A 15,537-nucleotide genomic window follows, 5' to 3' on the forward strand; every position below is an offset into this window, starting at 1 on the left:
TATATATATATATATATTTTTTTTATATATATATATATATATATATATATATATATATATATATATATATATATATATATATATATACATGAAAAGAGCGTCATCACATCATGAGTATCGAACGGGTAAGCGTTGCAACAATCACGATTAGTTTTTCCATTGATCTCCTTCGGATATAAGTCGTTATAAGCAATTGTTATTATATTTATATCTATTATTGTATAATTTGTCATTCTTACATGCATATATTATATTAGTTGCATTTTTACACTTTACGTCGAGATATACTCTATACAATAACTTCCCGATCAGGTGTCTCGATAAACTGCTATCTACCTAGAAATCCCCTCTGTTGCACCTGTCGTAACTACCCCAGGTATATACCCAACGCTATGCTATGAAAGGGGGTCAGTGTTTGCCTTAGTATTTATCGAGTCCGCACGACGACGATCGGACGGACAAAGTGTGCACTGTTGAATTCGTCTCTGAAGACTATTCTGCATATTGTGTATTATATCAAGTTGTGCAAAAATCGGCAGAGTGTAATATTGACAAAGGCTTCCACCATACGGATGTGATTTTTGCTTTAGGAGATATGAGAGAGTGGACTCCTGAGTAAACTGTGCACTTTGAACCCTCATTTTTTGTAACTTTGTCGATAACTTCGTCAAAGTTTCAGAGTGACGTCTATCCGTTTTTCATTCGCTCTCTTCAAATCGGAGCGACCATAATAGTATAAAGTGCTCTTATAATGATATAATGATATAGTGATATGCTTATAAACTTGCACAAAGTGCAAGTTCGAATCTATTACACGTAGCCAACGTCATCTGTGAAAATATGTAAATATATGGAAATTGTTACTTCACGCGCGGCAATTGTCTTTTGATATCATATGTATGCTTACTAAGATGAAAAATTAAATCTGATATAACTCTATATTGTTAAACGAGCAAGTAAATGACAAGACGTGCACTTTTTGATACAGTGAAACGTGCGTGCGTGCTGCCTAGATAAATAAATAATAAGTGGAGAAAAGAACACTGCGAGAAAGTCGTCAGAAGGAAAGGATCATCGCGCGCTGGCTCGTTAAAACGAAAGCCGAATGAAAAACCCGTAGTCGTGATGGTAGTACGGAAAGTGCCTTGATTTTTGAAGCGCTCCGATTACATCCGACGCATGAAACCACAAATTCCTCCTTGTAGCACGCGGCGCGGGGCTTTTCCGTCGGTCGCGAAAGTGACGTCCGCTTGGCGCAGCGATTAAATCGACCGTAAAATCATTTCCCCCAGCAATGCCGTCGTGGGATCGACTGTCCTTCGTTAGATCGTGGTCCAGGAGTCTGCGTCAGGACGCGAAAGGTGAGCGAAAAAGGCACCGGTTTCGTGAGGAAAGTATATTAGAATAATTGAGTGGACCACCCGCTTCGTCGTCCAAATCGATATTTTTGTCTCTTTGAATAATATAAGCAGGTGGTGCCCAATAATTGCGTGCATTGTGTACTATTAGTTTTGGGTAAAGCTCTTTTTCGAGCTGACAAGTAAAAGACTCGCTAAACATTCCTTTCAATGTCTTTTATTTTTTTTTTATCGTAAAACTATGCAAACCTGGAAAAAATGCCTCGCGCATATTATGGTAGGTATCAGTTCCAGTAGACTCGACTACGATGCACAGACTAGGCGTTTCGACTAGAGCACTGTACCATTGTCGAAGTGCGTTGACCTAGAGTGATACTTCTATCCACGTCTGTTTTATCATGTGCATCCTACAGCTGCATATGCAACTAACCGCTCCAAAACCTCCGACGAGGCGCTCCTAACGGTTTTAACATCCGAGTGTGTTCCAGTTTCTCTATCGTAGAACGTGTTTAGGACTAACGTGTGGTGCAACGTATAGCACACTTACCGCGTTAAGAAGCATTCTAATACGTACAAGGTCATTAATATCTATGCAATTAATTTGCGTAAATTTTTTTTTAAAACACTTCAGAACGTTTATTCCAGTTATAATGTTAAACAGATCCCTTCCACAAACTTCTTTTCCTTGTGTCTCTCCCTTTCTCTTCCAGAGACTCCTGTATGAACGAGGAGAGTGATTCGCACAAATTTAAAGCGGACTAATGCCATATTCTTTCTTCGGGCAGATTAGAGTTGATTTTCAAAGGAAACTCCAAAGAAAATGATCCGTTTTTCCATCTTTTGATTTCTTCTCGACGTTACATAATATATATTGATATAATTAAAATTTAAATTTAATTGTCTACGTAGAATTAACTAACTCGTGTTAATTGCATAATTAAGTTACATAAAATTATATCACTAACTTATACAAACAACGCTGTTTATCTGCAGGGTGATCGGAAATAATCGCATTCGGTTAATATTATCGTATTTTTAAATTTCGAATTCTAAGACTATTTTTCCTTTTGTAAAATGTTATTCGAGACTTAATTGCTGAGCTATAAAGATAAATATAAAATAAGTTAGCTACAGTTAGATAAATTAGATAAAATTAAGTTAAATCAAATAGTTAGTCTCTTACGGGCCAGATACGGAAAATAGGCAGGGACGGCACAACTCACCGCAGATACAGACGTTGGGCAATACACATGTGACAATATTAATACATCTTAAGAAAACTCAAACAAGTGTCCGCCTCCGATTTTCGTGAACTTGTAATATATTGTACTTTAGATCAAAATAACAGATACGTTTTTTATTACCCTTTTTTAGTGCCCTTTTGTAAGTTTAGGGAGTGAAATATTCCTTTGAAGAAAATCGATTTTTTTCATTTGAAGGAAATATAATGAAAACTATAAGAGATAGAAAAAATATTTTGAATAAAATTTGAATGGTTTGAAGAGTACTTCGCAGAAATGATTTGAAAAAAAATTTTTTTGTTAATATTTCCTCCACCATTTCTTATTATAATTATTAAAATAATTTCTGTAAAGTACTCTTCAAACCATTCAACTTTTATTCTAAATAGTTTTTCTATCTCTTATAGTTTTCATTATATTCCCTTCAAATGAAAAAAAACGATTTTCTTCAAAGGGGTATTTTACTCCCTAAACTTGCGAAAGGGCATATATAATAAAAAAATGTATTATTTTGATCTAAAGTACAACAATTTTTATCTAAAATAACATATTACACAAGTTCATGAAAATCGGAGGCGGACGCTTGTATGGGTTTCCTTGTTAGTTTGAAAACTTTCAATGTCAATGTGATTATGCCACATATTATGTCGCCTTTGCTTACTTTTCGTATCTGGCCCGTGAGAGGCTAACTATTTTACCTAACTTAACTTTGGCTAACTTATATTTATTTTTATAGTTCAGCAACTAAATCTCGAATAACATTTTGTAAGAGGAAAAATAGTCTTAGAATTCGCTCAAAAATACGATAATATTAACAGAATGCATATTGTTTTCGATCATTCTGTATAAAAGGAAATCAGATTATTAGCTAAGCTACTGAGATATGAAAAATTTTATGTATGAGTCGTAGTTAATAACTTAGTTGTATATTTTTTTATTAATTTTATATTGCGTATTATAATTGTTATAAAATAATCCCAAAGTTAAAATAATGATACTTAATTTGAAAAATTGTAAGTTGCATAAGTTTTGTATAAAAAAATTGATCTTTGTATCTATGTGTGGAAAAAGTGGGGACTGAAACTATAAAAGACTGTTTAGCTGTTCAGCAGCTATCAGTTCGCGCCGAATGACTCAAAGAGTGCGATGTTAAATATTTAAAATACGTTCTTCGCAGATCGGTATAAAAATACGAATGAGTGATAATTTTGGTGAAATGTCAATTATTTGTGTGATTATTTCGTGATACATTGCGTGCTCTACATACATATCTTGGTTAGTCGACATTCTTTGTCACTCGTAAAACATCTTACTTTTTTAAAGAATAAAATCTTTCAAGAAATAGAAAATCCATCGGTTGAAAAATTACATGTTAAAATACTCGAAATCAATCTAAGTCAGCATACAAGCGATAAGTAAGAAAAATAAAAAAAAATAAAAAATAAAAAATTATAAATAAGAAAAATATAACGCAGTCTATTTTTCAAATAGACTTATTCAAGTTTTTCAAAAGTGCGATTTTAAAAGACTATATTTTAAGTTTGTTTCAACGTTTTTATACACACGTATAAATGTGAAATAGTTGTTTAAATAGTTTAAGAACTTCCCATATTTTTATATGTTAACAATAAATCTTTATATTTCGGTTATATATCGTCAGATTTTTGACTGTTTGTTTTTTACTTTATATATACGTAGACATGCAATATTGTGCGTGTGCGATAAGTTTTTATAATATATTATCTTTTTCTTTAGAAGAAGAAGACAGTGCAATAAATAGCTATAAATATCTTCGAAAAAGGCAAGATGACATAATTACTAAACAAGAAAAAAACATCTCCAATCGACTCTCTTTCTCTCTCTCTCATTCACTTTAAGAGGTCTATTATTTTTTCTTTATGTCTGTTTGCATTTGGCTGAATCTTCCGCAAATACGTAATTATCTGAATAGGACAAACCCAGAATAGTATAGAATTAGGATTGCCCATGTAATACGTAAACACATTGCTTTTTTACCTCATAATTATGTATTCAGCTTTTGTAAGACGTAATAGCAAGTTTCAATCTCTACTTACATTTAATTGCCAGTTAGGCGCGTTATACTTATCGCTAGATGTTACATCGATTACTTCAAATATAATATAAACATATTTGTTATATATTGAAATTGATATTTGAGGCTTTCGCGGTGTCCATGATTTGGTTTTAGATTAGGTATTAGATTTGTATATTGTATATTGGAAACCGATCTGCTTGTTTTAGAGAAAGTATCTATGCAGAATGTATTCATGTAAATGATCCAAGTAGAAAATTACGATGACATCAAAATGACAAGAAAATAATCAAATCGTGATGGAAAAGTAAATTTTTTAATAATATTTTCGTTATTTTCATCTATATTATCGATAATATCCTCATGATTTTTTGTTCTATCAGAAAAATTGATTAATTTAGTAAAACAATATTTTAACTTAGTGTTAACTATTTATAAGCCACATATACAGGATGTCCCGAACCTCCATGATGATCCTTGGTGAGAACGTAGAACGGATTAAGGTGAGCAAGAAAGTCCTGTGCCGTTTTGCGATATTCGCAATAATAGTCGAGATATTAATTAAAAAAGATTGGTGAATGATCACGCGCAATATGGTAGATGAGCTGCAGTGGCGCCGTCTGCCGTTGTATACTTATACATTAAATCAAACTGAACAAAAAAGTCCTTTACCATTTTGTAAATTACCATATAGATTTTTAGATATTAATTAAAGAAAATTTATGCATTATGGTATACAATCATATATGTAACAATATTTAAAAATCTATGTGGTCTTTTGCAATTATTTAATATTTAAAAATCTATGTGGTCATTTGCAAAATAGTAGAGGACTTTTTTGTTCAGTTTGACTTATTATATAAGTATTCAACGGCAGACGGCCCCACTGCAGCTCATCTACCAAATCGCGCGTAATCATTCACCAATCTTTTTTAATTAATATCTCGACTATTATTGCAAATATCGCAAAACGGCACAGGACTTTCTTGCTCTCCTCAATCCGTTCTACGTTCTCACCAAGGATCATCATGGAGGTTCGGGACATCTTGTATATTCGATGATATTTTATTTGTACGTCACATAGCTGGTGGTCTCATAGCTGACGCAATTCAATATTACGTATAACTGTTACACAATAATGTATATTCATAATATAGCCACAATTTATTTAATATTTATTGCGTCTGATGTCAGTCAGAAGAATTCTACACAATTTTATTCCGTTATGAAAATTAATTCTAGAATTTAGTAACATGTAGTAAAAAGTAATAAGGTAAATGTCCCAGTAATTGAACAATGTCCCAATGATTGATACATTAACAATAGATTAGTTTATGTAATAACTAATGATTAAATATTCATTGAATAACATTGCAAATTGGCAGAAACAAATATTCTTCAGTAAATCTCAAAAAATTTTTTTTAGAAATATCAAATATAAATCTATTGTTAATGTATCAATCATTGGAACATTGTTTAATTACTGGGAAATTTACCTTATTTATTAAAACCATTTCTGTCTACCACATGTTATTAAATTCCAGTTACTAAATTATAGACATATTGTGCTAGAAATATTTTTAGAGAAATAATTAACGTACAATAACAGTAAAATAAAAAGATATACTGTAAATAATCTACGGGACGGGATTTTGATATTGTTGAGAAGTGTAAAAAAATCATTTTTTATAGACTTGTATAATAGTCTAATTTTCATGTTCTTACTTTTTAATGATTTTCGTCAGCGCAAAGTCGAATATTCAAGTCAGCAAAGAAAAGGGTCGTCTCAGCAATACTGTTATGTTGCAACGGAACATGTTGCTCGATACAAAAGATGTCTAATAATACTTATCCAAGTAGAACGGAAAATCATGATATCAGCATGACAAGAAAATGTTTGAATCGTGATTGACAAATAAATATTTAATACATATTTGAAGTATTTATAAATTGCATGAAATAAATGATGAGTGAGTTAAAATAAATGATAATTGATAAGTGAGTTTTCGTAATACATATTTTAAATATTTATAAACTGCATGAAATAAATTATGAATGAGTTAGTAAATGATAATTGATAAGTGAGTTTTTGTAATACACTTGAAGTAGTTTTAAACTGCATAAAATAAACATAAATCTCAATACATAAAGTAAACATAAATCGCAGTATATTTTACATTTTTTTTTTAAGTATAAATGTAAATAGGACAAGAAATCTTACAGTAAAATCAAAATGACGTAAACAAACTAAAAAATCCGCTTTTTAATCATGGTCCAATCTTTTTTCTTTGTCATTTCGACATCATCGTGAGATTTTTTGTTCTGCTTCGGAATATTCTCCATAAATGATTACCAAACATTGAATCGTCAAATGCTCGTAGTCTTAAGAGTGCTTAACTTTCTTCTGAAAAAAACCGCTTTTATATTTTTAAGCGATGAAGTTTCTAATAGGAGAAATCAAATCAGAATAAAGGCATTGTTTCTTCGTAAATCGCACAAAACGATCGTTTTAAGAACATTGTCTCGAATTTAAACGGAAAAAAATTTCTGTCGCAGTTTCATCATTGAGCGAGCAATCCTCACCATTTCGCGAAATGGTGCAACAGGAGGCTGTCGTCGTGAGGAACGCTACAAAGCGTTACGGATCCGAGAAAGTAGTGCTCGATGGCCTGAACATGACGGTGTCTAGAGGTTCCATGTGAGTAATCGCTACACTTATCGATAAGTACGCGATGCCCCTGTAACCGTGGCAATTATCATACATTATGAGTCGTCAATTGGATAGAATTGCATCTCAAGTTATTTCCGCATTAAAAATCTAACTTGTAATTTTCCTTTTTTATCTGATCTAGCGATATGTAATCATTTCGATACCATGTAGCGGTGTTTCCGCTTCATTCCACAAACGCAGAGCAAGCCTTCCACGACGACTCAATACTAATTGCCTTATCCGTATTCGCGTAAACGTGCAGAAACTGTCGTCATGCAATTTTACGCAAACATTTATCGACTACTTAAATTGCTGTCCGTTACGTAATATGTTACACAATAGTCATGCAGTTTTCGCCTAGTGTGAACGTACGGATAGAAAGGGAAACCCTTTCGATTATTTATGACGTTGAATCTACGAGTTACATGCTGCAATATATAACATCATGTACTCGACTAAAATTACATTACAAAAGCTGTGCTGTGGAAAGGATCTGTTAGAACTTTCAAAATCTTTTGCGAGTCGCCGGGCATCAAGACACCCCAAATGTCATTTTCGATTTTTTTGACGGTATCTTTGCGGACTTTTTCGTTGGCAAGACTTGATGTACCGCTTCCAGAATCTCATCCATTGCCGACATCTTGTCCATCTTTGTCTCAGATACATGAGGCTGATTTTGCATGTTCTGATCTTTGCTCCAAGGAACGTTCCAAGGAAGTTGAAATGTCCTACGAGAGAAGATTTTTGGAACGTTCGTGACATTCCCTTGAAATAATATAGGCGATATTGTGTTCGTAAGAGCTTCTTTCCGTTTTTCGTTTACAATCTGATTAGATTTGATTATATCTTTATCTAACGGAAAAGTTGGAGTCTCCTTTAACAGTGTGAATTGATCTTCAAGATCACCAAGTTTCGTCGCAAATGAATTATCGTTGAATGTTCCTTTTCTAAAATTTTTTTGCTCAGAGACGATTTCTCGATCCATAAAACCAGTTTTAACAGTGGATAGATCTTTATTTCGCGACATTTTAAATGTAGAATTATTATTGGTAAAATTACTAATAATAACAGCAAACTCGTTTATTTTATTCGGTCGTTTTTTTCGACCAACAGGAATTTTATTAGTAACAGAACTTTCCTCAGAATTATTACCGCCAGTGTCCGTCAATGCAGAATAACGTAAAATTCGTGTTTCTATTTTCGGTGCAATTTTGCCTCCGGTTATAGTGTCGTACCGAATTTTTTTGTGATCTCTATTAATGCTGCTTTTGCTTTCATCGTCTATTAAATTTATCTTGCACATTCGAGAGATTATGCTTCTTATAAAATCATTGAATAAGGTTTTGCAAGATATCTCTTTCAGCGCAGTTGTTGCAACATTCGTATTTATAGAATCTAATTTTCTTAAGATAGCACTGCGCATTGCATGATTCATTGTTTCAGGTCCGACAATGTTTATTAAAGTTGTCGTTCCATTAAAAGTTACCACTGAAAGATATAAAAACTTCTAATAACAGTACAGAAATAGATTTAATAAACCCTTTACTTGCATTTTAAATTATATTACTAGATTAGATTATATTATATAATTAATTCCATTAATTATTTATTAATAAAAATGTATTCGTTAATAATATTTATTAATTATTAATATTTATTAATTATTAATATTTATAATTAATATTAATATTTATAATTAATATTAATATTAATATTAATTATTAATATTTATAATATTTATTAATATAAAAATACTGATTATACTTTTGTACTAGTTCAGTCAGTTAAGACATTTACCTTGAATGAAAATTGACTCACCGAGATAATTCTGATGACGATCGATTCTGTCGTTAATCTCCTGCTGAATATTGATGATCTTCCCAACGAAATCGATTATCAGACGAATCCGCTTTGTCCCGTGCAATTTCTCAACTAGTTCGTCAACACCATCGTTAGATTTATTCGCGAAAAGATCAATCGATACCGTGTCGTCGTCGAGCGTTGATAACGATCCCTGTACAGATAATGAAGAGGAGATTGCTCTTACTACGAGCGACAGAATCACAATGAAGCTGATCATCATTGCGTCGCGGCGAAACTGAAGCAAATCGTGAGGTCGCTCGATGATTTTATGATGTTGCATTCGATAACAACATCATATCCGTAGACGTTATATTGTGATCTTGTATCATTTAGCGGGAACAAAGAGTCCGGGCGAACGAAAGCTAATTTTTACGACTCTCCTATTTTCCGTATTGATGTGGAAGTAAACGATATCACGGCACACGTTCCTCCTTCCTTTATTTATTTTAAAGATAACGTTAAATCAAACTTGCTAATGCCAAATACTACAGGTGTGTTAGCCAATCGTTTTTGCCGACGGAAGATTGTTATTTGCTCACGGATTTAACGATCTGCGGGATAGCCGTTGCTATTGAATAACGTGAATTTTTATGAGTCACGTACCTATCGTCTGAGAGTTCAGACTGATTGCAATTCGTATGAGGAACTATAAATATCATTGTTATTCAACGAAATGTAAATGTGGCTAGATAAGTATGCAAATATACAAGGACTTTGAAGAAATAAATAATATAATTTTCTCTTCTAATCGAACATAGATTTCCGACTAATTTCCGAAAAATTTATTCTATGACCAGATTGATTCGAAAGTTTGGTTTGTAAAAGGTGATGTTATAAGATTCTAACAGTTCTAGTTATGTTAACAACTAAGTATGTTGAACAATCAAGAGATAAGAATATAAGAATAAGAATTAAAATAAGAATATAGTAAGAATTATTAATAATTAGCATTTTATAATAATAAAGATAATACCCCAATTAACTAGATAGTTAATTGGGGTCAACCTGATTGGAACTGCGGGATAAAATTCTAGTCGGGTCAGCCACTGTTAGAAACTGAAAGTTAGAACTTGGAAGTTCCATTGTTTGATCATTAATTGCAATTAAAAATTGCGTATCTGTTTTTATTATTTGAAACAGTTATGGGCTTTTGGGTGCCAGCGGTTGCGGCAAAACCACCTTGTTATCCTGCATCGTTGGGGTTCAACGTCTTAACAGTGGAGATGTGTGGGTCCTGGGTGGAAACCCCGGCAGCGAAGGCTCCGGGATTCCCGGGCCCCGAGTTGGTTACATGCCGCAGGAGATCTCTCTCGTCGGCGAATTCACGAGGAGCGATGCGTTTTACTACTTCGGCAGGATAAATGGTCTTGACAACGACGAAATCGGTAGGACAGGGATTCGATGAAGACGCTGGTGTGAAAATAACCGAGACTTTTTTACCATGTTTTGCAGAGACGAGGCAGAAGTTCCTCTCGGAATTGCTCCAATTACCTCCGGAGAATCAGCTGGTGAAGAATATGAGCGGCGGTCAGCAGAGGAGGGTGTCTTTTGCCGTCGCTTTAATTCACCGTCCGGAACTCTTGATCCTGGATGAGCCCACTGTCGGTCTGGATCCAATTTTGAGAGAAAAGCAAGTAGATTTTGCTACTCGCTCTTTTGAACGCGCGTTCTAGAGACTTGGGAAATATAGCGGGAAATTAGTGACGTAATTAGCCAATAGTTTATAAGTGTTCTTTCTTTCTTCAGTATTTGGGCCCACCTGATTAAAATCACGCAGAATGAGAATACCACAGTGGTAATTACGACGCACTACATTGAGGAAACCAAGGACGCGAATAAAGTCAGTTATCACTTCTGCTCTGACGTGATACTCAGTAGCGTAGCCAGGGGGAGGGGCTGAGGGGGCTGCAGCTTCCTCCGAAATTAATTTTCTGGGTTACGCTAAGTGTGAGAAAAATTTTTTCAAATGACCTTTTTTTGCTTATCAAAAATAAAAAGTACAGCCCCCCGAAACTTTTTTCTGGCTATGCCACTGGTGATACTTGTTATTTAATCCTAATTTATAATGTGCTCTTTATATCCTGTTTCTTATTCTCTATTCTTTGCTGGTTTAAAAGTCAAAATTTAAAAAATTAATAAAGAGGAAGCAGGGGAAGAGCACGTTGTAGATTAGATTTTAATCTTTAATATCCAGATCGGTTTAATGAGATGTGGCCAACTTTTGGCGGAGTCACCGCCATATCAATTACTGGAACAATTTCAATGTAATTCGTTGGAAGAGGTGTTCCTGATACTGAGTCGAACACAGGAAGATAACAATATGGCCATCAGCAGCGGGTCCACGGCTCAAAAGAATAAAGCAGAGAGTTCTGAAAATGAACCGCTTTGCCAGGAGCGAAACAGGAGAGCAAAGGTAAAAAGCTCCACATAAAGATTATGATTGTTATTATTAGATTACAATTACTATTATCTAGACAATTACTAACTCATCGGTAATTATTAATAACTAATAATTATATTAATTAATGTTTATTAATCATCGTTTCTTTTATTTCTGGACTGTTAAGGATAAAGTTTCAAAATTCAAGGCCAATCCGAAACGAAGAGTTCCGAGACTGAGAAGATTTAGAGCTCTAATAGTGAAAAATGGCATTCAGTTTTTGCGCCATTATTCGTGAGTTTAATTATCGTGCATCATATTTGTGGATCTGCTTACGTAACTGAAGAATTTTTCCACACTAATTATTCTTGGAATGGAACAATCTGTTTTTTAGAGGAATAGCCTTCGCTATATTATTCCCAATACTTCAAGTGAGTACATTTTTCATCGGGGTCGGCGGTGATCCAAAGGGTCTGACAATCGGCATTGTTAACGACGAAGCCGGCAACTGCGACGGTAACTTCGCGAACATCTGGTATGATGAGCAAGAGTACACTTGCCACATCGGGAACGTCAGTTGCAAGTTCCTACAGCAGATCAACGATGCGACAGCGATGAAGGTACTGCATTATCAATTTATCCGCGCCTAACTCTCACGCCAGCGGATAAAAACAGAACGAAAGAGCGAATCTCGATCAAATTTGACGACATTGCTATCTCGATATTCTGTTGGCAGAAATACTACGACGACATATCCGAGGCAAATGATGCTGTACGCAACGGCAAACTCGCCGGCGTCATGTACTTTAGTCGAAACTTTTCCGAGGCTCTGCAGAATCGATTGGGCAACTTCATCGATGTCGACGAAGCCGACATTGTCGCTGGGCAAATTCAGGTTTTTCTCGATATGGGTGGTATGTATCCATTAGTTAATGTATCCATTAGATTAATAGAAATGAAGCATTCAAACGGTTAAATCTGCGATGACGTTTGTCTGACAGATAGAGAGATCGGGCTTTTTCTTCAGAAGAAGTTGTTTGATTATTTCTTTGAGGTTTACGAGGACGTAGCGAAAGACTGCGGGATTTCACCGAAGTTCGCCAATCTGCCTATTCGAGTGAGTATATTTTATATATCGCGCTATAATTCAAATTAGAGTCGAACGAGAAGCTAATCGAACAAAGGAACATATTAAAAATTAAATTCATAACTGTGTCAAACTTTTGTTATTAAAACTGCGTATTGCCGTTTATTGAAGTTATGATTCCACGGAACCAATTATTATTAATTAGGAATTTCAAAACATTAAGATACATAGACTAAAAGTAAGATTCCAAACGAAATTTCAGTTCGAGAAACCGCTTTATGGAGAGCTAGATATCGACTACAGACGTTATATGGCTCCAGGCTACATAATAACGTAAGCAACTAAAAGTATCAAGTATAATAATCATATAAAACTATCACAGTAATGATAAAAAGCTATTCATATAGGGATTATCGTTTTAATAAGTGTTGAGTTCCGCTTATCTCGCAACAATTAAGACATTATTAATTAAGACATACTATGTATTCGGCAGTGTACACCAGATCTTTTACGCTTTTCTAGACTTCTCTTCTTCTTAGCCACCACTATCTCCACATCTTTAATGGTCACAGAACGGTTAGAGGGTGTTTGGGACCGAAGTCTTGTTCAAGGTAATTTTTGAACGATTGTTCGCCGAACGAATAAAGAATTAATAAAGGAACACCTTGTATATACATCGGGTAATTTACGACAGGAGTGACAACCACAGAAATCCTGCTATCTCACATGTTAGTCCAAAACGTCATCGTAATTATTAACACCGCGATGACACTATGTTTGTGTTTTCCCATCTGGGGCTTGAAATGCGCAGGATCGATGTTCGCTGTAATCTGGTTTGGCTTACTCAGCAGTATTTGTGGACTGATGTATGGTAAATATTCTATATATACTGAGAAAAAAACTTGAAAATTTATTTGTGAGAAATAAAAGTTTATATCACAAAAATAAACTTTATCTTATAGAAATATATTAATAATAATTGATTGAATTTAATAATAATAATAATATTGAATAATAATTGACAGCTTTATATCCTACAAATAAATTGTCAAGTATCTTTTTGTTAATGTACAACACCTGAGAAGACTCTCGTGAAGATCACAGAAAAGATTTACAAGGAAATGGCTCTCTTTGTTTTTGTCCCTTATTTTAATTCTTTAAGCTGCTAATATAGACTCACTTTTTTACATTTTAGAAATAATTATATAGTAGTAACTAGCTCTTCTCATTTTATTTTATCATCCAGATAACAACACGATATTTGCTAAAGAAACTAATTAATGATATTGATTCAGGTTTTTTCATCTCCGTTATATCCAAGAATCATAGTACGGCTCATTATGCCTCAGCCGGAAGTCTCTTTCCACTGATAGTCTTGTGCGGTGAGCCTTCTTTTTTCATATCTTGTAAAACTAAATTTTTTGGTTATTTTGGTCATTTTGCTAATGGTTCAATTTATGTGACAAATGACAGGAACCTTGTGGCCAGTGGAAGGCATGCCGAAGGCACTTCGCTGGATCAGCTACGCCATGCCGATGACTTTGCCGACCATATCTCTTAGAGGAGTAATGGACAAAGGACAATCGATATATGAGCTGGACGTATACAGTGGCTTACTCGTAATTGGCGGCTGGTCGTTACTTTTCTTTATGATATGTTTAGTCGGTCTGAAATCGAAAGCCACGCCTTAATGCAAAGAAACGTGTTAGTTCAAAAGGAACTTCATGCGAAGGAAAACAGCTCGACATTTTCGCGAAGAAGAAATCAACTCCAAATTTGCTCAGGGAATCTTATCGCTAAAATTATGATCGCGAGTGTTGTGCAAATGGCCTTCATGTCGTAAATATATTTTACTTTAATTAAATAAATTTAGGTAAATTAAAATTAAAGATTAATTTAATACTAAATATAAATAAAAACACACGCTATATGCATACGTACAATAAAACACGTGAGTGCAAATAAGAAATATTACATGATTTTAAGTTATGTGAAAGAAGTTATGTTATATTTACATACAATGATAAAAATGCGACAGGAGATAAAGAAAGAAGAGGAATTTGCAACTCGCAAACTCGTTGAACATTCCTAGCAGCACATATCAGTTGGCCAACGGTTGGCCACTGTAGAGAGTTTCAACATTAGCCCGATGCTTTGTGCTGCTTGGGATGTTTTGCATTTTGCGTTTTATTATGCTTCTTCGTATACGATATATTGTAATTTTACATTTATTCACAGATGTATACGGGGTTTTCTATGTACAAACATGTACAATGTTGGGGCTATGTATACTTTGTATTCGTAATTGTACACATTTAGTTTTATCGTAGTATATAATAATACACACGATTTTTCTCTCTTACCGCACATTTTCTCATATAATTATAAACGACAATGACCGTGACGTGAAAACTTGACAATTATTAATTATTCTGACATAATATCGTAATAATATAAACATAGTAATTATATATAATTAAATGGTTTTTTGAATATTACAAATTTATTACCGTGTAATAATGCTACAAGTCCTTTTATCATCATTCATCATGTATTATCATTAAACAACAGGTATTGTGTACACAAATTTTTTAGCTACTATTGTATTACTATCAGCTTTTATTGTTAATTTCCTATTTATAATCTTCTCGTTATATTCTCGTTTGTTTTTCTATAATAACATTCTCTTTAATCCTTTATAGTTTTCATTTCTCCATTAATAATTATCACATACAATTATAGCGCAATATATTTTTCTTTGTAACTATATATATATATATATATATATATATATATATATATATATATATATATATATATATATATATATATATATATATATATA

The 15,537-nt window shown here is 33.6% G+C and overlaps 2 protein-coding genes across 4 annotated transcripts; one reads left to right on the forward strand and one right to left on the reverse strand.

Moving 5' to 3' along the window:
• Positions 1–425: 425 nt before the first annotated feature.
• On the forward strand, positions 426–15,168 carry LOC116847748 (ABC transporter G family member 23-like). 3 transcript variants are annotated; one of them, XM_032823070.1, is made up of 15 exons: positions 426–1,361; positions 7,209–7,350; positions 10,366–10,610; positions 10,678–10,855; positions 10,972–11,065; positions 11,420–11,638; positions 11,793–11,899; positions 12,000–12,225; positions 12,342–12,519; positions 12,607–12,722; positions 12,955–13,025; positions 13,215–13,303; positions 13,387–13,563; positions 13,988–14,074; positions 14,166–15,168. In XM_032823070.1, exons 1-15 carry the CDS (start codon positions 1,295–1,297, stop codon positions 14,381–14,383), a joined length of 2,214 nt encoding a protein of 737 aa, XP_032678961.1. In that variant the 5' UTR covers positions 426–1,294; the 3' UTR covers positions 14,384–15,168. The 3 variants fall into 3 exon arrangements, with proteins under 3 accessions (XP_032678961.1, XP_032678963.1, XP_032678964.1); XM_032823072.1 differs by lacking the exon at positions 426–1,361 and adding an exon at positions 3,710–3,874; XM_032823073.1 differs by lacking the exon at positions 426–1,361 and adding an exon at positions 3,737–3,776.
• On the reverse strand, positions 7,115–9,788 carry LOC116847749. Its single transcript, XM_032823074.1, has 2 exons — positions 9,181–9,788; positions 7,115–8,850 (listed from the first exon to the last, which is right to left on the reverse strand). Exons 1-2 carry the CDS (start codon positions 9,503–9,505, stop codon positions 7,895–7,897), a joined length of 1,281 nt encoding a protein of 426 aa, XP_032678965.1. The 5' UTR covers positions 9,506–9,788; the 3' UTR covers positions 7,115–7,894.
• Positions 15,169–15,537: the final 369 nt, after the last annotated feature.

Source organism: Odontomachus brunneus, unplaced genomic scaffold (assembly GCF_010583005.1).
Source record: "Odontomachus brunneus isolate Ranch 3 - 2012 unplaced genomic scaffold, Obru_v1 Obru_scaffold_082, whole genome shotgun sequence".
NCBI classification, from domain to species: Eukaryota; Metazoa; Arthropoda; class Insecta; order Hymenoptera; family Formicidae; genus Odontomachus; species Odontomachus brunneus.